General features: G+C 41.6%; 1 protein-coding gene across 2 annotated transcripts; it reads left to right on the top strand.

Annotated features, from left to right (window-relative positions):
• Nucleotides 1–647: 647 nt before the first annotated feature.
• nova1 (NOVA alternative splicing regulator 1) lies at nt 648–23,860 on the top strand. 2 transcript variants are annotated; one of them, XM_034153066.1, is made up of 4 exons: nt 648–950; nt 8,094–8,237; nt 15,482–15,648; nt 15,990–23,860. In XM_034153066.1, the coding sequence occupies exons 1-4, from the start codon at nt 779–781 to the stop codon at nt 17,007–17,009; spliced, it is 1,503 nt and encodes a 500-aa protein (XP_034008957.1). In that variant the 5' UTR covers nt 648–778; the 3' UTR covers nt 17,010–23,860. The 2 variants fall into 2 exon arrangements, with proteins under 2 accessions (XP_034008957.1, XP_034008965.1); XM_034153074.1 differs by lacking the exon at nt 648–950 and adding an exon at nt 5,300–5,583.

The raw sequence follows: 23,860 nt of genomic DNA, 5'->3' as shown, positions 1-23,860 counted from the left end.
CAGTACTTGTAATGCAATGATGAAATGAGAATAAAGTTGAATCTATTCTAATACTGAACATAAGGTCAGATTACATTTTATCAGTGCTCAGTAAAACATAATCACTAAGGTCCCTCTGCTGTTCTCACTGAGCTGATCAGTTCTATTTTGAGGGTCAGAAAAAAAAGTAAAATCAATAAAAAAAAAGAATATAAAAAAGATGTTGGTAAACTATATAAATAATAATTGTATAGAGATAAATGGAAGAGCAGTAGCTTCAGATCAGATCTCACGGCCTGTGTTTCTGCCGGCCAGTGGCACTGTTCCTCCGCAGCTCTCTCCCCGTTTCTCCCCTCTTGCACTACAAAGGCAACAATAACAACAGCTGCACTTATCACAGGACTTCACTGAAACATGACGTGCAGATGACTTAGAAAAGCTCTGTTCCAGACCTAGCCTGTGTGAAGCTGTTGCACTTGTTTTAACGGCTGATCGCCTCTGAAACTGCTTTATTTGAAGCGCGGGCTTGTTTTGCGCGTCAACAATGAGCAGCATGGAGCGGCGGTGTGCGCGTTAAACATTTCACTCATTGGGATTTTTATATTTAGCTTTGTGCGGGACGCGCTGCAGCGAAAAGAGGAGACCAGACCCCGGTGTTGCTGTCTGTCATTTTCATCAATTTTTTCATTTTCGAGCCCAGAAAAAAACTTGTTGTTCACACCGCGGTGCGCGCTGTGAGCCTATGTGGTGGTGAGGCTCCGTGTGTGTGCACATATATCTACAGCTCCGGGGGGAGAACATGATGATGATGGCTGGTGGCGTCGGAGCAGCTGTGGACCATAACGGGATTTACTCCAACCCAAACCTCCACAGCCTGCAGCAGACCGAGGCTGATAACCCGGACTCCCGCAAGCGACCGCTGGAGACTCCGCTGGAGGAGGCCGGCTGCACCAAGCGCACCAACACTGGAGGTAAGAGACACACAGAGCAAGAAGCAGCACCGTGTCCCCTCCACACCAACTCAGATGGTGTTGTTGTAGAAGCCTTTGCATGCACTGGTGCAAGTAGCTGCCGTCAATATGAGCATGCAGAGAAACTCCATGCAGCAGATCCATGTAGCACCTGTGCAGTTAACACTTTGGCTGTGTTTATGGCTGTAGATCCCAGCAGGGTCTGACTGAGTGAGTGGCCTCCTCAGGTCAGCTTTGAGATTTGAACCCAATCACCTCTCTGTTCACAACTATGAACACTTTCAATCTGTGGAAAGCTGATGCCTTGTGTAATAGGCTCTCTTTATCAGTGTGTATGGTGTTAGTTCTCTAAGAGGGATTCCCTAATTCTTTTTTAAGAAGATCTAAAGATAGATTTCCATTTTGAGCAACACAATGAGAGGAGGCCTTTGTTGACAGAAAACAGAAGTAGAAAAAGGGAGAACATATGAAAGATATGCAATGGCATACTATGACATCTTGAATATAAAGTCAAACATCCTGCAAGTTAGTCCTTTATCTTTACATGTATTAACCTAAATAAATCAAAATCCGAACTGAGCACAGTATCCCATAAGCAAGATCCAAGAGTCATCTTGGAAAACATACCCTATCAGTCTCTCACTTAGCTTCATAATGCCTTATAGCCTAATAACAGTGAATAGAAGTTGGACAATTTAACCTGAAAGGAAACTCTTTGATCCTGGACAGCAGGATACATCTCAGCATCTGTTTGTCTTTTTGTGCCAGTCCTGTTTGCTTTTCCAGCTTTTAGGCTGTCTGATATGTAAGCACCTTTTTATGATGGTACAATTACAATTCAGACATAATAACATGCAAATTGAATAATAGTTAAGCGGGGCACTTTCTGTCAATTCATCTGCTGTGTCATTTTGGAATTATGATCCAAATGACTTAGCCCCTCATATGCTAGTATTCTAAAAAACGTAATATCTCTATGCTGTACGGAAGAAAAAAGAAAGACACATTGAACACAAGATGGATGACACATAAACCATAACCACTGTCTAACTGGGACACTTTTATTAGCAAACTGAAACACGTTCAATTACTATTGAAGTGTAGGCCTGATCAAATAAATGCACAATATTTATAAATCATTTGATTTATTTGTATAACCCTAACGTTAATCACCTCAAAACACTTTTTTACTTTCATGGCATTTCACTGCAGGGTTTTTAAATAAAGGGTAATTCCACCCGGAAGTATAGCTACATACATAGCTACAGGAGCTATATTGTTTCATTTTCATACTTGAGCATATTAAGTTAAGTTAAGTTAGAACATGTAAGATAAAGGATTACGCTTAGTTCTCCCACTTTAACCATTGTCCCACTTTACCACTAATCACCAGAGAGGGCTGTGTAGATGTTGATAAATTAGTACCTTTTTAGAGTTAGGGTTATAGGAGATAATAATACATTAAAGGATATTAAAGGATTTGTGATGGTATAAGCACATCACAGAACATTGGGGAGTACTGATAACAGTGAGAGCAACAGAAATACTGCAGCGCTGTTTTAGCCAAATGATCCTGAATTCTTTTTTTGGAGGAGAAATGGTGGCAGCCAATAAAGAATAAACAAGGAGGTGTGTGCACACTTTCTTTATTACTCATCAGTAACATGTGGGAGTGCAGCAAATAGGGATGATGGCTGACTTGTATTTCAGCTATACCGTACATCTTATTTCAGCTTGTGATGGCTGAGGTCTGCCGCTCATAGGGACCACTTATAAAGAATGTAATGCTAATGAGACGTCCGTAGAGAACAGGCAGTCTCTTCACCATATGCCACTGAAATTTGCTTTGTCTGTCTTTGTGTCCCAGACACCCCACCATTCGATTCGATATTTCAGACAGCATGATTTTGTCCACTCAGAAATGTAACTTCAGCAAGGACCTCTTGTGCCACCAGACAGTATTTTAGAGCCGATTCAGCTCCCATATGTCCTCCATTAGCACCCCTAAAGCCACGGCAGTGAAGTCACATGGTGTTCCTGCTTCTCGGACTTCACCATAAATGCCCATCTAATATCTGGCTTATACAAGTGGCTATACGGTGTGAAATTGCATCTGAAAATCTAAAGATACATCATTCACATCTAACTGCTGCCATTTCTATAATGGTAGTACCCCATTTTACCAGCCAGACTCCATGTTCTTTCTAAGCGTCTCTGCATCACAGCCCCACTAGCTTTAGATTCTGGTGCTGCACAATCCATCGTGTCCTGGCGATGGTGTTACTCTGAATAGGCTGCCTTGTTTCCTCAAAGGCAAAGGTGTTCCAGATGGCTCTCCTAAACAAGATCCTGTCTGTGTAAAATCACCAGGATAACAGTGAAATCAATTAGTTAGTAAGCATTAAGGTGTTTTGAACGTTTTAAGGTTGACATTTGCAAATGGAGTCTGAGCTTTGCATTATAGTCATATGTCACGGCAACAGGATGGACATTTGAAAATGAATGTTAAGTTTCAAGAGGCTCTAGTTTTATTGGACTTTAATAGCAGATGTTTTTCTTCATACATCATCATTTAGAATTATATATTTTTTTATTTTAGTCTCTCACTGCAACCTGCGAAAATCCTGGTGTTAGGTAAGGTATGCAGTAGCTCACCAAAATTAGATTTCCAGAGGGGAAATGGCAGCCAATCGTCGCGTCTTATTGATTAGTATATATTGCTAATTTAGACAATAGCACTGAGGCAAACAAGCAAACAAAGGCTCGCTGTTTATATGTTCACATGAAATGCACATCTGTAAAGACTCCACAAAACAAATGCTTCATTCATATCTTGTCACCCTGTGCTTTATGCAATGTGTTCACGCACCACCTCCCATCCCATCTACATGCGCTACATGTAAGATTACAAAGCCCACAGCCTGTCTAGCAGTGGTGGTTATCCTCAGCCGTCCCTGTAATCACCAGCCTCTGGACCGCGTCTGATATTGATCACGTTATTCCTACCGAACTGATCATTAACATGACTGGCAGTTACAACAAAGAGAAGAAAGCCTGTGCTCTTTCCAAGCTGAGCCCCTCGTTGTGCATTAGGAGCTGTGGACCCTGTATGAGGGGAAATTACTCCTCTTTTATCAGCATTGCCCTTCTCTTCTCAGAATGAACATCTTTCATTCATTTCTCTTCCTAATTACCCATAATCTGTCCCCATGTCGCTGGCAAGCATGTGCTTTCCAAAAGGTTGTGTGGCGGAGGGATTAGGTGTGATCTCGTAATGTTACTAATGGAAAGGTTGGCACAGGAATGTGAGCTGTATTTTTTATTTTTTTTCGGTGGGAAGGACACAGGTGCCCTTGCAGAGCGATGTGACGTGAGCGGACTGTGAATTTGCCAGGTGGCAGTGAAAGAGAGAATGAGAGAGAGCGATAGAAATGAAGACAGAGCAAAGCAGAGAGAAAAGGAGAGATAGATAGACCGTGAGGGGGAGTGCAGTATACAGGGAGGCTGTGTCTATAAACTATAGCATCTCTCCGTGAATGGTAGAATTTTCTGGAAGCCCAGCGATCCAAATCAAAACGGGCCACGATGTTAGAGTTTGATTAGAGGATGAAACTAATCAGAAGCCGGGGACAAAAGGAGTTCCTTTTTACAGCTTCCCTGGAAAGAGCCATTAACTGAAGCTGGACCCCCCCCATGTCCACACACAGACACACACTCGTGCACAATGCCGTTATTACACACATCCAGTCACTTAAGATACCTCTCGGCGTAAGATTTATAGGCGTAGTGATTGGCTTCATCACCCCCCTCCACCATTCTGCGGCACTGCCATTTGCAATGGTTGATGAGCCCCTCCGCCCTCTCAAACATGGCCGTCTAAGGAATTGGGGGTGGGGGAAAGGAGGGAAGAAGGGTGGGTGGCGTAAGGCACGCTGTCTCAGATCACTCCTCCTCCACCTCCTTCATCCTCTGCTTATGTTATCCGTACACCTCTCCAGCCACCGCTGAAGGTCAATCTACATGTTTCCCCATTCACCGCTGAAGCCCGCTCCCCAAGCCACTTCACCTTTGTCACTTTCCGCTAAAAGAAGTGAGTGAATGGGCCGCCATACTTTATAGTGCTGCGTCAAAAGAGGCGGAGTAGAGGAGAAAATTCAATTTTTTGGGACCGGCATCGGGGGGTGGGGACATGACGTGCTAGGAGGAAGAGGCCACACATTGGTGGAGCGAGGTGTCAGTCCTGCGTGCTGCTGCAGACGGACAGGCCACTCGATGAATATGGATGAGAGCAGTGAAAAGGGTGATGCGGCAGGGAAGACCCCCCCCCTTCAAACCGATGCAGGCTTGAACAATGCGTGCCGTCTTTCACTGAAAACACTGAGAGCCTGCATTAGCATTTTCTCAGACAATTGAGGCTCTGGCCAGCTGCAGGCATGGCTCGGATGCTGCGGTGAAATCTCTTTTTCTGCACCCACTGATGAATTAGACCTCGGTGAAAAAGTCGACTGGCCGCATTCCTCAACACTACCATTGCACCTATGCCTAGGCTAATGTTCAGATCCCCTTTAGAGATTGTGCCCCGGCGTTGATGGCGATCTGACAGAGGAATTGAGAACAGCAGATCTCAGAATGGGTAAGCATCGAACTCTTTTTGTCTCGACTTGTTGAATTTATCCATCATGCTAGACTACGTGCAATTTCATAGACCGACGGCTCATTTGTCCATTATTGCTCATTTTTGTTCCATCGTCCTTGCTGCCTGTCAGCGGCAGGTTAGTCTATTGAAATGCAGAATGGGTACTTGGAGGGTAGTGAGAAGGAGGGAGGACGGTCACAAGGCATTTCCTCCTGACCCACCCCCCTTGAGTGACTTAACTAAACACATTTGGCTCAGAGTGCGCGTTTCTCCTCCAAACCATCCTTCCAGTATTGGAGGCAGGGGTTTGAACTACCACCCCACTGGCTCTGCTTCCCAACGTGCCCCAGTGCTCCCGTTCCCTGGCGGATTGCAGCAACAGATTGCCATGTTTACTCTACCACATGACGCCATTAAAACCTGTTACTGTGATCTCAGACACTAGGAAATAATTAATTATTGACTAATGACAGCAAACGTGGCTGTGAGGGCGATGGAGGGAATCTTCGTGGATTCCTCCCTGCTGGGTTTACTCTGGTTGGAGATGAGAGGAAAGTTACGCATTGTGTTTTGTCTTGTCTGTCACCAACAGGTCTTTGGATGTTTGGATCCTGCAATCAGCATCAAATTAAATTATTTGTGTGTGTATGGAATCAGATATCTTGTTGCAGGAGTGAGGGTTCAAAAGCCTATGTGACTGTGTCAGGCATGCACGATCTTTATTTTTCCACCAAGGTCATTTTATTGTTATTCGTAGCAAAAAAAGCGGAGAGCTGACTGCAATATGTCATTATATATAAAGATCAGACAACAGCCAGAGATAACAAAGATAGTTCTGTGATGTCAATGCCCGGGTTTATCTCTTATTTATTTTTTAGGATGTTTTCAGGAAAATGACGCCACCTGACGTATATACTAGCTTTCAATAGTCATTTCCATTTTCATTTCATGTCTGTGCTTTCAGGCACATTTCTGTATAATATGTTCTGGGATTTGGGATCGTCTCCACAACTAATTATTAAAATGAAATTCCATCAACAATCATATCTGCATTATTGTCAGAGCCATTGATTATGGGTGATGTGCACGGAAGAAAGCCGGTGTCTGAATGGGACATGAGGGGAATACTAATGCAATAAAGAGAAGAGCCCCTTGTAGGCTGTGAAATTCCTTGATGTCACAGTGTCATGTTCATTCAAATCTGAATCTAATGAGTGCATTACTGAGGCAACAGGTTGGTCTCAGTGCAGGGCGGTCCACATCCATCCATCCGTCTTTCTTACCACCATGCCGGTCAAGCCCCCCCCCATTCGACACCCTCCACAAAACACTGGATGCAGTATCATGATGTCATAGCGTGTGGCCTCGGCATCTGCAATCGAAAAATCTGTATCGTACTACAAACAAAATATTAGAAATGTGGTCCTACAAAGATGGACAGTGCCTTTTTACACCGCTGCCCCCTCAAATGACGTCACCCTTGAGGCAGCTGAAAAGGATCGACCATGACGTCATTGCATCGAAATCAGCATGCAGGCAATTTGAACCAGTCCTGAGAATGCACCTGTACCAAGTGTTTACCATGATGTCATCGATACAACATTTGGATATCAGTGGGGAATCACAGCCGCTCCACACCTATAAATAATGTTACTTCTAATTTATAGGCAGGTTCTTTAAATCTATTTGGGTCCAATCTCAATATGATTAGGGTTTTCCCGGACGGCCCACTTTAGTGCTGATTATTTTTGTGGTTCCCAACTTAAAGGGGCAAAAAAACACGTTTGCCTGTAAATTCTTGAAACTGACGGGCTGTCAATCACTGGCTGCTACAAGCCACTGTAAGCCGCAGCAGCCCCTTCCAAAATGGAGGAGATTTAGACCATGTTGGCAGTATACCCTTTGAACAAATCTGTGGGATTGGTTCCCATATGTTCTCCTCCTGTCTGTTAATTAAGAAGGATCACTCTGTCTTTGCGTAAATGAACTGCATGGATAATGAATTCATGTGTTTAGTCGGCTAAGTGTAACTTTCTTTCTCAGAATACACAAGCTACCTTTTGCATTCGGATGGCATTTTAATTATTAATTCGACATTCCTTTAAATCAGATGTGTGAAAAATGATAGGTAACACTGGACCTGGCTTTGCATTTAGTCATGTTTCCTGAAACTCCTTGAAAACAGTTAAAATTAGACCTCTGCAAACTGGAAAGGAGGTCATCATCTGAAACTGGGACAGGACACAGAACATGTCACAGTCTCTAAAAAATGTGAATGCACTGAAAGCTAAAATAAACTCAAAAGGCAAACCTTACCCTTCTCCCGTATGCCTTTTCTTGACCAGAGGAATACAGACTCAATATTATTTTATTGTCTTTCCCCTTATATGTCGAAGCTTTGTGTCTCAATTGAGATATTTTGCTGGTTCGAGCATTGGGGGTTGGGCACAAGCATGGTGTGTACATGATGATGTGACCCTTTCTCACTTTGTGTTTCTTTCCCCCAGAGGAGGGCGAGTACTTCCTGAAGGTGCTGATCCCCAGCTATGCAGCCGGCTCTATAATTGGCAAGGGTGGCCAGACCATCGTACAACTGCAGAAAGAGACGGGTGCCACTATCAAGCTGTCCAAATCCAAAGACTTCTACCCAGGTAAGAATGAACAATAGGTGAGCATAAAGAGCTTCTGAGAGGAGTGGTTGGATTTATTGAATTAGGGATGAGATAAGCAAGAGATCCTGGAGAAACTAAAATTGCATGTACTGTAGATGGAACAGCTGTCAGACGCAGCCTTTAAGTCCACAGGCAATTTCAGTTTTTTTGAAGTTGCTTTGATGGCAGGTTGCACCCTTCCTTTCAGGGTTTGTTCGTGGGTTTTCCAGTTTCATGTCGTTGTATTTCCTTTTTTTCTTCTCGGAACATTGTGTGGGTTTGACATTCACCCCACAATTTCTGTGGCGCATAGGACATGGAGAGCATTAATTGTGTTGGGGAGTTTCTCTCACAAATGGCGACATGAGAAGGATGCGCAGGCAGCCGGTGACCCCTATCATACGCAGGTCAAAGCTGAACCCTCTTATCCTCCATAGAGAAAGGCCTGAGTCGTAGACGAGTCTGGGTGTTTGTCCTTCATGCCTCAGAGGAGGCTTCAACCTGCTGAGAAACAACAGGTGCTGAGCGCCTCGCTGCTTATTACATCCACATGTTTTCTGTGATAACTGATGAAAGCTAATAATCCCTGTGTTGTAGTGTATGTATTTGTTTACTTTATATATGTTTAGAACTTGCTATTATAACCTCTTTAGATATAGGAACATGGTTAGTAGAGCACATGATGTCTGAAATATGCACAAACTAAAAACACAAGAAATAGATTTAGTTTTTAATGAAAGGGTTGAAAGCTTCTTTTGCCTAAAGCACTGTTAAGAGCAAATGCAGAGATAGGTTGTTCTCCACCACTCCATTTAGACTCATAAAGGCGACCGTACCTACCTTGAGCCCTGTGACCTCTACAATGTCAGCTCTTTGAAATAATTAAGAGCACAAAATACACTACCTTGAGGGAGAATCTACAACATGGTTTGAATTGGACCTGTTCTGTTGTGAGTTACATGTGAAATATTACACTGACAGGATTGTGGCAAGGAATTAAAGAGCAATTGGGGAAAGCAAAAGAATGGTGATGCGATGTGGGTGCCAAAAATGTTCCTGAACATCTATCTTCCACGGAATTTCTCTTAGCTACGGCTAATTCATTAGCCTAGGAACAAATAAAAGAAGTGATCTGTATCCTTATTCCTCTCTTTGGGTTGTGGCTGTGTTCATAGGCCACCACCTGCTCAGCCCATCCCCCTACTCATTATAGTGATGAGTGAGAATAGTTCAGGGAGAGGGTGCTGGCAAGGATCTGATTGGGTCGTTTTTCTGGCCAACACAAGTCAAATGAAACGACTGCTACTGTACGCTGCACAATAGTGGAGAGTGTCGCTTCCTGTGAAGTCAGTTGAGGCTAAAGCTTTGAAAAAACTGTATAAAGTATGGGCAACTCTGTAACGTTTTTAACAGCAAGGTAATACAAAAACCTGTCCTGAATTCTAGACTAGGATAGTCATTCGCTAACTCATCAGCTATACCAAAAAAACGGAAACGTTCACTTTAATTACATTTATTATGTCAACAGATTTCGCATAACTGTATTAGGTTAGTTGAAAACAATAATATTAAGTTGAACCTAATATTTTTTATTTAAACGTAATATTATGCTTTCAACTAACCTAATACAGTTATGTGAAATCTGTTCACATAATACATTTAATTAAATTCAACGTTTCAGTTTTTGCAGTTTACTAATGATTTACCTTTCTTCATTGTTGGATCAGCTGCAGTTTGGGCTAATACGGCACGCTAATGCCATTACACAGTTCACGCCCTCACCTCTCATCCTGCGGCAGCCAGAGCACACTCCAACCACATCACAATCGCACACTAGAGAAATCAACAGACAACAACCGATGCAGCCATTTTCTTCTGCAGTCCTCTCTGTGACGGCTCAGTGTAAAACTCCCACCCACCTCACATCTCCCATGTGTCAGAGTAAGACATGAGACCATGAATTCAAAGGTCTCAATGGGGACTGTACAACTGGGCCCTGCTGTGGCCGACGGAGATGGATGAGGGGAGATAGTGAACGGTGTGGATGATACATGATTGTATGTGAGCGAGGGGACAGGGGGGCAGGCCCAGAAATAGCCTGTTTCAATCTCTCTCAGTGGACCTGACCCCTCTACCAGCTGTAGTCAAGCTGCTCCAGCACACGCCAAGTTTCCCCTTTCCTCCTCTTTCCGCTCAATGTTTCTCTCTGATTTGGTTCCTGGTAGTTCGGAGAGTTCAGGCCAAAAGAGATGACATCATACTATTCCTAAAATTGTGTTTGCATTCCTGCCTCCTAACACATGGGCAGTAACGGTTTGGTTTTTGTCATACGGTTGAATCTGAACTGTTGCATGGCTGGATACGCGTGCCCCCGTAAATGCAGCATACTTTGCATTCACGCTAAGTATCGTGCAGTGAGTAAACACACATCCCCACTCACACCTACTAACACACATCCGCATATTTAAGCAGGGAGCCGTGGGAGTTTAACATTCACACACAAACTTAGGAACAAAACCTCAAACTTTGCTTGTTGCAGCTGGCCTCCGTCCAACTACATGTATTGAGTTTCTTTGCAAGGCACGAACAGATGAGTTTGTTGTGATGTCATAGAAACACTGGGTCTATGTTTTCTATTATATGATTATTAAAATATCAGTCACACTATGTGACTTCACACTGGAAAACACCATAGATTTAAAGATGAGATATTTTGTTCAAAAAGGAACAAATAAACTACTGAAAAAGAAGCAGTTAGTTGTTTCTCCATACGCTGTATACTGTACACACTTCCTCTCCCTATAGAGCAGTATTACTGTCTGGGATGACATCATGCACAGGGATTTCAAACTAATGGAAACTTCCTTCAGATTCATGTCTTTGCCTTCAGTGAACAACAGCTCTCCCTGGTGAGCGACTTCCTCCAGAAGCAGTTGTTACACTCCAGATTTCTGAATTATTGTGCTGCTCGGAGCTAATTTTGTATCAGAAAGTAAGCCTCTCTGTGCTTGATCTGCAAGCATGATATCTGATGTGTCAATACACATCAACCAAACAGCTGCTGCAATTTTATTTTGTGATCTGCAAAGGTCACTCAATTTAAAAGGCACTCCACAAGTTTTACACATGTAGGTCAGCTTACTTCTAAAAAAAGATAAATGCTCAGCTTGAGAACATTCAGGATGTAATATGGTGGTTATCTCAGCTTAGGGATACAGACTGCACACTTCTGACTGAAATCTGAGGTGGGAAAGACGCTACCAAGTTGCATTATGTGAAATAGAGGACTTTGTGTTTTAAGAGTTTGACGCCATACTAAAAGCCAGGATATCTCACCCTCATCGCCATACTTTTTATTCTTTCTCCTGCAAGTACCCAAACCTTATCGAGGTGCAAAACTTAAAAAAACATTAAAGTAATGAACATCTCCTCGAAGCTAGTGGCTAATATAGCTGCTAATAGTGGCTACTTACCAGCTATGCTAGCCACTAGCTTGGGGGACAGTGTTTATTATTTAAAGGGTCATTTTAGCAATTGCTATGCTAGCCACTTTAAGCAGCCAATAGTCTTGAAATGATCGCTTACATAATTAAATTGTTTTAATAATGAAAAGAAACAATTTAGGCCGAAACAGTTATGAGTAGTCAATAGGTAGAACTAGTTTCTGCTTCTCCACTAATGAGTCACTTTGTTGCCAGACATTTTCTCCAAGGCTTCAATTGGCTGATGCCAATTGGGTAATGAGTAATGCAAGCAGTACACCGCAAATCAATCAACTTGTGTTCTCAATAGCTCGTTGTTTGCAACAAAACAAAATGCCTGCTTTGCTTTTAATGACTGAGAACTGTGTTGCATTTCCATACAATACTCATGCTTCCAGTTATACACTATCACTTACTTTGACGCTGTGAGTAAACAAGATTGAATAATGCTTCATAATTTCTTTCAAACGGGAAGTGATAAAAGACGTGCACCAGTTGGCATGAGTTGGAACATTGTGCAGCTCCTCCTTTGGTGTTGTACATCACAGTAACTGATGACTAGCAAGTGAATATTTACCGTGCATATGAAATTGGTTTTAATAGTCATGCGACCACTATGTGTTTTACAGTTCACTTTCGTGTGTTAGGGTTAGGGTTAGGGGGTTAGCCTCTCTACCATTTGGTGTATTTGTTGTTTTGTTGATTTGTATTTCTGATATTTATTTGAATACATACTTGCCAAACTGAATAGTATGCTGTAGTGGCTAAATATTTCGTAAAGGTATAGTCTGGTGCTTTTCTCCTATTTTTCTTATAATCGACAAATCCCATGAAAAGACTCAAACCAACTATAAACAGATCCTACAGTACTAACAAGTATTGTGTTTATCAAATCCTGTATATCGTCTTCTTCTCTGTTATTGAGCTCCATTGTACAAAGAGTGCTGAGCACACTCCCACTGCTTTAACTGGGTAATTCTATTTAACACTGGAATTTCCAACAGAAACATCACAGCTTAATTTGAGTAAATACTTTACACTTCTGCTGATGTGATGACACTAATTAGGTTTGATAATTTATGTGTGACATGCTAACAGTCTAAATATATAATAAATAATGATCTGTTCCGCGGAATCATAAAGAAGCTCAAGTAGGACAGAAGTATTCAAACGTTCCTAATTCAGAACCAAGATTAGAGTTATTAAGGTGTCATGGGGAAAGCTGAAGGCTGAGGTGTGTGTTCTCAGGGGCACTAACACCCCCCCCCCCCCCTTCTGCTAACACGAGGACAAGCCAACTCATAATGCAATTCAAAGCTTTTATTATGAAATACGTCACCTTCAAGGAGAGACAGCAGGCAGTTGCTGATGCAAGCAATTTAGGAAGTGAACATTCACGTAGTTAAATACCAACTTAATGGTGTCTCATCTGAGACAAAAGTCATAAATCATGGTCCCTGCTTTAAGATCACCTGACCTGGAAGCAGCCCTGACACTGCTTGAAGACCATTTTACTTCCAAAGATGTTGCTGCACCGAGTGAAGTAGAGGTACATCCTTACGCTATACTGTTGGTTCTCGAAAAGTGAATAAAAAGCAAGAATTGCTCTAGGCAGTATGTCTTCTAAGGACGTGTTGCATCACTCAAGATGGCCTAGTTTTTAATTTGTTGTATTGGTAAAGGGTGAGCAAAGATATTGCTCAGTCTAAGTACATTCCAATATCTAAGCCTGAAGTATAATATCTGCATATCAGCCACATTTTTCTTTTTTATCTTCTACTCCAGTGCGATAAGGTTTTGCACAAATATTAGTAAGCAACCTCCTCTTTTTTTAAATACCGGTTGTTTTTATCCAGGAGACTATTTCATACACACAATAATTCATTTCCCCCACCGTTAAAAGAAACAATAGGAAGTTTATCTTGTTGTCTCAAAATAAACATTCACAGAGGGGTGAAGTGCCTGTACTCGCAGACTTCTGTTTGTCTCGTGTCTAGTCCTCCAAGCCCCTTCACCCAGAAGTCCATCCAAGTGAGAAGTTATCTTTCTGACTTTCAAAAAAAGAGATGTTTTCAGGAAATCAACCCACTGATAACAAATATGCTTAAAATGTATGACTCTGGAATGGAAACACAATTTCTAACTAAGATGGTTAAAATATTACAATTGAACCATCATGATGAACATAGTATTATCAATGTAAAACATGCATGGGAAAATAAACTATCCTGCAATATACCAATGGCAGATTGGGAACAAATGTGCAAAAACATCAATAACACAACCAACTCAAACTACTGGAAAGAATCCACATGGAAGATTTTCATTTGTTACTTCAAGACCCAAATCTCCCTTCAAAATGCTGGAGAGAATGCAGTGAGCAGAAGGCCAACCATACACATATAGTTTGGTCCTGTAATGTTTTGTGTGACTTCTGGGAAACAGTTATAAGAGAAATGTCAAATATATTTGGCATTTCTCTAAACAAGAACCCACTAACCTATTACTTGGGAAAACACCAATGACAGGCAATTACAACAAATCTTCCTACCTATTTCCAGAGATAAGAATAGCAATCATTAAACAAATAACAAGGAAATGGATAACAGATAATAACTTAATCAAGTCACAATGGAAGGACCTAGTGAATTAAATATATGGAATGTCCGAACCACTAAGAGGTTTACTATATAGCCTGCTTTTTAGTTTTTTTTAATATAAATGAGGTGACACTTGGAACCAGGGTAAATTGTGCAGGGACTTTACCTCCAGCAGTTGTATATGAATGTTCTATGTAGACCTTTATGTTTATTATCGAGAACTTAACTAGGAAACTAGAAATAAGGTCGACTGCAGGTCAAGTGCCCTTTTCTAAAGAAATTCCAATTAGAGATTCCTACTTATTTTCCTGAGATGCTTAACCTGACTCATTGACTAACATCCATTATACAGTGCATGTCTATGGCAAAGAAACACCTGGTCTCTCTTCTGCTGATTTCCCTGGATCCTTATGTTGGCATGTCTTTGGTTCTAAACATCTTTCTTTAGGACAGATGTGGAGGTTTGTGTCAAGTCTTTTGACTGAAATACCAATAATGAGCAGCACCTCTTTACTCAAATGGCTAATATTACATTTACTCAATTATTGTTTGCCTTATTCAGATGTATGCCATCTGTTGAGTCATCTAAAACAGATCCAGTGATGTTTCCATTTCTTTTCAACCCAAAAAGATACAAATGTTCAGGGGAGCAAGACGGGAAGGTTTATACAAAAGGAAGAATGTTTTTAAAACGGTGAAAGCAAGTATAAAGGACTCGCTGTTGCATCACCTGTTTCCACGGCTCTGCCCCTTTACCATGGCAATGGAATGCTGGTTGGGTCGTCAGTGTGGGTGTAGAAAGAAGCCTGGGGGGGGGGGAATGGGCTTGTGTTTAGTCCATTAGAGCTGCAAGGCAAAGCTGGTCTCAGTGTTCCTGCCCTGAAAGAGTTGCATCATTGAAGTGGAATCCTTGTACCTCCCAGTGAGTTGCTAACCAAGCACGATTCCTTCAGCTGTTTTCTGTTGATTGTATGAATGGAGGCTCAGTAATTGGGTCTCTTTGTAAAATGTCAAGGTGCATTTTTCAATACCAGCGCATCGTAATATAAATGTCGTTTTTAGTCCAACCCCTAGCAGATCCCTCAAACCTACTCGCCCAGTACAGAGAACATTACAGTAACTAATCACTTGTGTTTGTCCTCTTTCTACTCTCTCATCATAGGCACAACAGAACGTGTCTGTCTGATACAGGGTACAGTCGAAGCCCTCAATGGCGTCCATAACTTCATTGCGGAGAAAGTCCGCGAGATGCCCCAGAGCGCTCAAAAACCTGAACCAGTCAGCATACTGCAGCCACAGACCACCGTCAACCCCGACCGCGTCAAACAGGTGAGATACTGTGCGGTCAATAAGGTCATGAAGATGTGTTGGCACTTCCGAGACACTTTGTTTATAGGTCCCCAGTCTTATCTTTCTCTGTGCAATGACCCACAGTCTGGTAGGGTCAGGAAAATGTGAGAGTATGTGGTTATTTTTACCTACAGTCTTTCATAGGCCATGTGGCAGCTGCAGCCTACACCCCGGGGATTAACAAATAGCTGAGTAAAGCTAGGGCTGGGATAGTACTCTGACTCAGTGAAAGACATCCCTCTTTCTGACAACCACTTATGTTAAAAAACATTTACCTTGTTACCTTTTATTGCTACTTTAATCTTTCTTTCTCTCTACAGGCAAAATTGATTGTGCCCAATAGCACAGCTGGGCTGATCATTGGCAAGGGTGGAGCCACAGTGAAAGCCGTGATGGAGCAGTCAGGGGCTTGGGTGCAGCTCTCCCAGAAGCCAGAGGGCATCAACCTGCAGGAGCGGGTGGTAACCATCAGTGGGGAACCTGAACAGAACCGCAAGGCAGTAGAGATCATAGTACAGAAGATCCAGGAGGACCCTCAAAGCAGCAGCTGCCTCAACATCAGCTATTCCAATGTCTCGGGCCCCGTGGCCAACTCCAACCCCACCGGCTCCCCCTACGCCAACACAGCCGAGGTGATGCCCAATGCAGCCGCAGCCGCTGCTACCGCCTCCAGCCTTCTGGGCCAGGCCGGCCTGACAGGAATGGGTGCCTTCCCCGCCACCATGTCCACCTTCTCTGGCAACGATCTGCTCGCCATCACCTCAGCCCTCAACACGCTGGCCAGCTACGGCTACAACACCAACACCCTCGGTCTGGGCCTCAACCCTGCAGCTGCCTCTGGGGTCCTCGCTGCAGTCGCAGCTAGCGCCAACCCGGCTGCTGCTGCTGCAGCTAACCTGCTAGCCTCCTACGCTAGTGATGTGTCCGGTGGTGTGGGCCACCCGGGTGTGGGCCTCGGGGGATTCTCCCTGGGTTCTCTAGCAGCTGCTACAGGGGCTTCCAATGGTTACCTAAATGCTTCATCCCCACTGATGGCCTCCTCCCTATTGGCAGCAGAGAAGCTGGGGGATGGGGCCAAGGACGTGGTTGAGATTGCTGTGCCCGAGAATCTGGTTGGTGCCATTTTGGGGAAAGGAGGGAAAACGCTGGTAGAATACCAGGAGCTAACAGGAGCCCGCATCCAGATCTCCAAAAAGGGAGAGTTCATTCCTGGTACTCGGAACCGTAAAGTTACCATAACAGGGTCGCCAGCCGCTACGCAAGCAGCGCAGTATCTGATCAGCCAGCGGATCACTTACGAGCAAGGCGTGCGCGCTACCAACCCACAAAAGGTGGGCTAAAAGTTCAAAGAAGAGGAAAGAAGGAAAGGATGAAGACAGAGATAGAAGGGAATTGAGAGAGTCACGATGAATAGAAAAAGAAGCGTCCAAATATCTGTTCAATATTTCAGAATCAAATGAAAGAATCACAAAGGAGGAGGTGGGGGAGACAACCAAGATAAGTGTGTGTGATATGTGAATGTGTTTTTAGGACTGATGTCCTGATGTTTTTTAAAAGTTTGTGTCGAGTCCTTTTGACGATGGTGATCAACGTAAGCTGAACTGGTCCACTGCCAAGCTGCAGATTCAAGGGTGAGGCCGCAGGGTTTCACCCCCCTCCAAAACCTCATAGCTGTTTCCTTTTCTTGTTTGGGTTTTGTTGGTTTTATTTCAGTTGCAAACCTCAGCTCCCGGCGAGTTGAGCAAGTGAGATGAAGTTCCAGTCAGCTATAGAGCTGTTTTACAAACCTTGCTCTTTGTATACAATGCAGAAGGCATTGTTAACAGGGTAGAGGTTTTATGACAAGCACCTGAGGTCATCTCAGTCTACGGGGAAGCAATCTAAGAATAATTTCTTTAAAAAAGTCATATCTATGTTGACATATGTTGAATTCTGGCTCATATCATAATTGAACTTTCTAAATTTGGGTATTTTATACTTTCATCCTTTATTTATTGACATGGTCTCATTCAAACACAAATAGATTATTTAAACCTGTGAATGCAGGTTGATCTGAATGTAAAAACAATATAAGCCTATTGCTATTTTTTATTTACAGGGATCAAATATTGTGTTGCAGTGAAGAAATGTATAACTCGAACCCAGACTGAACTTCACTGTTGTTGTCTGCAAGTATAGTTCAGGGGTTTAATAATCAATGTGAGAGGATAGAGGAGACACAGAATGTATGAATATATTTTACACAACACACTAATGCTCCCACAAACATATTTGCATATTCAGTCACAGCTACAAACACGTAAATATGTCGTTTAACCCTTTCTTGGTGCTATAGGATTATAGGTTTATATCTCCTTTACCATGAAATCAGAATCTCTCTGGCGACTATTCTCTTAATTTGAACAACTGATGTGTCGTCCAGCCATTAGTAGCCCATTGGATCTGACCCAGCCTCTCACTTAATGAACAATTATTGATTTCAGCCTTTCATGATGAAAAGCATTCCAGTCTTAATATTTAAAGTCCATCCTTGCTCCCAATGCAGGTTTTTTTTTTCAAGAAATTGGCCAATTAACCTGACAATATGTTTGCCTTAGTCATACACTTGTTTCGTCCCAGAATTAACTTAAAGCTACCTTAATGCAGTGTCTCACCAGTTCAGTCAACAAAGGGAACAAAGCACTACAAAAGCATTTTGATAAGAAAAGCTGTATGAACCAATATCTGTGAACAAAGAAAATATTGCCTTTACATTAAGGGTACCAAATAGTCATAAGACACATACACCAATGAAAGGGAAGTAGAATGACACTTGAAAAGAAGGGTTGGACTCGTTTTTTTCTGTGGTCCATCCTTTCCAATTAACATCAAGACAAAAAGAGATACTTCAGTTCATCCAGACAGCCTGTTGTCGTTCCCATAACACGTTAACACTCACTAACTGCGGGTGGAGAGCGTAATAAAACATCCAGAAATGTTTTGGCATCGTTGTCTTTTATGGGCAATTGTTTGTCTAATGCAGGGAGGCTAATTGTCTAGAGCATTGTTAAGCACTCGAAGATTACCTTGGCTTCCTTCTGTGCTGCTATCCGTGCTGTTCATCCTGAGTACACTGGGTCTCTGAAGACTGCACTGTGAGACATTAAGAACACAATGTAAAGCATGTCTGTCCCTGCTGGGATGTGAGTATATTTTAATGTGCACATATATGTCACATAAACAAGACCTACCAATACTGACAGAAGGGATAAATATCCACAAGAGCATTTATACTCCAGCGTCTTGTGATGTTTCTGTTTACCAGTACCAATGCACTGCACTTAAATTAGCAGACGTTTTCTGATCAGTGAACCACAAATTATTCCCACCACACTTTCCTGCACTCTCCAGTCCTATTACGTCCACTTCCCCCCTTTGAAACATATTTTCAATTGTCCCTATCAACCCGAGCTCTATGATCAGCTTCCTGAATGAACGGCTGTGAGGGTTGGTGCCGAGTAGTGTCCAAACAAATCAGAACCTCTCCCGTTTATAAGAAACGTTAACGAATTGCCTCTTCTCTTTTCATGGTTCATGGTTCATGATCAATGGATTTAAAAACAACTCCTCGTGTCTAAGCATTGCAGCAGTGAGCCTTTCTTCCTATCTGAAATCTCTCCTTTCACCACGTGTCCGGAAGGCTTCACAGTCATCCATAACTACAATCTGGCCACTATTAAAATCATAGCATACGATAACCTTTTACTGCCCAAGTTTTTAGCATATAATAAGATACAAGCACAAAACAAGGGAATGTTTTATCAATGCAACTGGACTGCTTGACTGCAGAGAGTTCTCCTTTTAAAGCTCTCGGATCATTACATTGTGCCAAATACAATTTTCTCTCTGCCCTTCATGAACTTTCCTCTTTCTCTCAGCATTTTATTCCCCTGCATGTTGCTGTTTCTCACCGTTCTGAGATCCCTCCTGTGTCCTAATCCCTGTCTGTGCTTCTTCCTACTCTGTGCTCTCCCCCTCTTTCTCCTTCCTCCTGTCTTGTCTTCTCATGGGTGGTGTGCTGGTGGTGGGAGTTATGCACTATAGGTCAAAAGGGTATGAAAATATTATCCCAGGCCGTAGAGTTCACAAGGCTTAAATGCACAGAAAACACCTGCCTCCAAAACTGTGACACCCACAAGACCAACCAGCAACGTTAGCTCAAAGTATCAAATTCCCTCCATAAGAAAAACAAGTAGGATTTAGACTGTGAACTTTGGCCTTCTAGGGGAAGAGAAAGAGCTGTTTTTCTTCCAAAAGGAGGCAAAATAGATCTTCATATGTCAGCTGAACAAATTTAGCTCAAGTTTCAGCCTCTAAACAAAGTGTAGAAAGGACAGAATGCATAAGATAGTGAGAGTAAGGTGGGAACTTGTTTGTGACCTCAAGCCGAAACAACGACATCCTTTATGCATATCCTCTTATCTGAAAATGACTAGAATTCATTTCTGTGGAATACAATATGTCATGTCATATGATCTATATGTACTTTATTGTAGCTATTCTAGTTTGTAGTCCAAATGCAGTCCAGCGTTGTCGATACAATGTGAACTATGTTATATTTGTGTGGATGATGAGAGTGCCAACTAAGCCTGATTAAGATTAGCTTTGCGATTTGTTTGTGCATTATGATGACTCATCATCAGCCGGTGGTGTCCATATTTCTGTCATTGATGATTTAGTTTGACAGTAAGAAAATGTAAAGAATATTGGAAGCAATATAGTAGCATGTTGTCCTGTTTTGTGTTTTATGTCTGTTGTATGAACCTTTGAAATTACTAAGATTTTGAATGAATAGGTTTACATGTACTTTTTGTAACTTATGAAAATGCTGCTATTTGATAAGTAAACTATACAAAAATATTTTAGTTGAAAAGATGTCTGGTCTGTTGATTAGAAACATGCTCTCAAAGGCAAGAGCATAAAACGAGGTGTATAAAATACTATACAGTATTGGTAAGATAGTAAAAGTAATAATAGACTTCATAGTACAACCTGTGCCAAACTAGACCTCCGCAGCTTCTGAAATTGTAGATGTGCGATCAGATGTTAGATATCAATAACTTGTTTAGAAGTGCTGATCAAGTGCCAATCAAACACTGTCTTTTAAGTTAAGAAAAGATAATCAAATACATTACTTAAGAAAACAAAGGACAATAACTTTTTTGTGCATTGTTTTATCCCATAGGTACATAGAGTAAGAGTTAAAGATTGTGATTTTTATGGATCCATGTTGTTTTACACTCCATGCATCCCTTGTGTGTTCGTTTGACCTGTGGCTTAAGTACTGCTGTCTCACAAATATCTCTATAGGCCAGCATGGACTAAGCATAACATGTTATAAGCATTCATAACATACCATTAACAATCAAAAATGTGTTTGTGAAATTAGGTGTTATCTTTTTGCACGTCTTCTATTGCATGGTATCAAAGTAAATTATGGAGGAAAAAAATTACAAAAATTTGCGAGGTGTCTCGCAACATTCAAAGACATAACGCTGCATGCAGTCAAATGTAAAGCACTTAAGTTTACTCACCTCATGTTAAACAAGTTGTTTTTGTGTTGTGAGTTGGGAGGGAGCTCATTATTGTCATGTTGGCCCGAAAAAAAAAAAAGACGCACACACATCTCAGATCATCATCTATCATGTCTCTAAATATCATCTGAGAAGATATTTAGATTTTTAGGAACAGTGAGGAGTATTAAATATGTGAAACAAGCAAACGTGAAAATGTTATTCAGTGCATTGGCTCCTTGTGTTTTGCTTTTTCAAGATATCAGACATGCATTTATTTCTACTAACAGGTTGAACCTCATATAACCTGACCGATAATGTTTTTTATGCCACAGCTTGAAAGCCCAGATCTAATCTATGAATGTACACATTTACTCTTTTTCTTATTTCTGTCGAATGTCATCCGTCTTGGGAATGTAAATTCAGGGCAGGAATGTCAAATACATGTAGAGTTAATATCTATGTCAAAAACTGATTTCAGCTATAGTCAGGTAGGCCTCACATGGCCAGTCATGAACCAGATTTGTTTGAACGCAACTTCCGATTCGCTGTCAACATTATCTTGTTTGTTTGGTGTTGCATAAATGCACTTTACTGATCAGTGGGTCATGTGAAATGAAGCAAACCATGTTGACGTTCAACAGTTTTCAATTTGTTTTGCCATTTGTTGTTGCTCTGATGTTACTTTTGTTTATTTATTCCTGATCGTGTTGGGTCTCATGAATGATGGAAAGGGCTGGAGTCTCAGACAAAATAGAAAAGTAGCACCTGTTGCTCACTCGAAGGCTTCTCCTTCTCATTCCCTTCAGCACAGCTTACTGAGGGCTTTGTTTTACACTAACATGTTAAACCAGGAGGGATCTGTACACTTTGTCTTTTTGCATCCACTTTTGCTTTGAATAACAAATTATAAAATGGCTTTAATTTCTCCGGCAAATTGGGATTGAATCACTGGGTTTGAAGGTACTGAGGCTGACTGATGTAACAGTCAGATCTGAGAGACACCATCGAAATAAAAAAGCCTCTACCACCTCCCGATAAAAATAATCACAGAGGAAGCCGACACTGAAAAACTGAAACGTTGAAAAGCAATAATATTAACTTGAACCTATTTAAACTTAATAGTATTGCTTTCAACTAACCTAATACAGTTATGTGAAATTTGTTGACTTAATACATTTAATTAAAGACAAGGTTTCAGGACTTTGAGTGGTAAAGGCCTTGTTAATGTCTCTCATTTTTGTGTCAAACCCCCCTTACATTTCTACTTCCCATCTGAATGCCAAACGAATTGCAGTATCATTCCAAAAGTTGTTATATGTTTATTTTTATTTTCACTCCAAATGTGTCCAGGACATTCATCCGCCCACACAGAGCCCTTTCACAAGAAGGCTAGGACTGGTTTTAAACTACAGACTGCTTACTCCTCTCTTAAAACCTGTCCTCCCTGAGTGTCCCTCGCTCAGCCTCACCATCTCTGTTCCATCACACTGAGCACCTGCTACTGTGTCCGCCCTTTAAACGGATATTTCTGAGCCCTTTCGTCTGAGAAAATACGGGATTCTTTGCCAACCTGACATGAGGCCATTTTTGTCTTTGACCCTCTGAACCTCCCATGAACTTAGTTGACCTTCTCCATCCCCAAGAACTCATGCATTTGTTGGATATCTTACACCACGAGACTGTTCTTTGTTTTCTGGACGATACTGCAGGGGTTGAACGCTTGCTTGAGTGTAAACTGAAGAAAAGCATGCCAGTACCTTGCAACCATTATCATGTCAGTTTCTTTCCAGGTTTACTTCGTTTAACCTCTGTTCTATCCATCTCAGAAAAAGAAATGGACTGACAGCATAAGATCAAATATTCCAACCTAAGAGAAGTGATGTTTTGTTGATTGGGTACATTTCTCTGTGATATAAATGACAACAGTTCTGTCTTTCGTTTGTTTACGAGGAGAATCTGTGAAAGTCTGCAGTATTAACTACCTAAAGGGCTTTCTAGGACAGCATTTATATGTCTTTTAAAATGAAAAAGTCCTCTAAATATATTCAGAAATAAGAGGAGAATGTCTTGTGCCATTTAAGCAAACGTGTGAAGGCTTTTGACGGCAAATATTTGTCAGCAAGAGTGCCAAATATTTCCATACTGAGCCAAAAGGCAGCCAGCCTACATAACTAAATGTTAGATCACTGAAATGGTTACGTCCCATTTCCACTCCCCTTGAAAAACACTGAGTGTACAACGTTTGAGCTCATGTGCCATTATTGTTATGCTGCCAGTCTGTTTTCTGCTTTTGTCAGATGAACATCTCAGAAGCAGTATATTTTCTAAATGATACACTGTTGGTAAAAAAAAAAAAAAAAAGACAACAGCTACTATGGTGAGGAAATGAGAGGGTTTTAAAAGTCATTGTTTTTATTATTAGTTTATTTGAACATTATTCATTAATAGATTTAACGGTAATGACTATTTAATGTAACTGTAGTACTGTGTTTGTAAAAGAAATTCAGTGAGTTGTGTTTTATGACTCGTGGACTACCAGTGAAGTCAGCATTTCAGTGTTAATAATTGAATTGTTTTTTAAAGATTATTTTTGCGACGGCAACAAAGAGTCATTATAAATGTTCATTTTAACATCA

The sequence above is a fragment of the Trematomus bernacchii genome, unplaced genomic scaffold, assembly GCF_902827165.1.
Source record: "Trematomus bernacchii unplaced genomic scaffold, fTreBer1.1, whole genome shotgun sequence".
Classification (NCBI taxonomy): domain Eukaryota; kingdom Metazoa; phylum Chordata; class Actinopteri; order Perciformes; family Nototheniidae; genus Trematomus; species Trematomus bernacchii.
The sequence above is the reverse complement of the archived record's forward strand: the minus strand, read 5'-3'. Positions and strand labels throughout refer to the sequence as shown.

Coding starts and splice junctions, on each gene's coding strand:
- nova1 (XM_034153066.1), top strand. CDS start 779: ATGATGATGATGGCTGGTGGCGTCGGAGCAGCTGTGGACCATAACGGG. Junction 8,238..15,481: donor ATCCAAAGACTTCTACCCAG/GTAAGAATGAAC, acceptor CTCTCATCATAG/GCACAACAGAACGTGTCTGT. Junction 15,649..15,989: donor ACCCCGACCGCGTCAAACAG/GTGAGATACTGT, acceptor TTCTCTCTACAG/GCAAAATTGATTGTGCCCAA.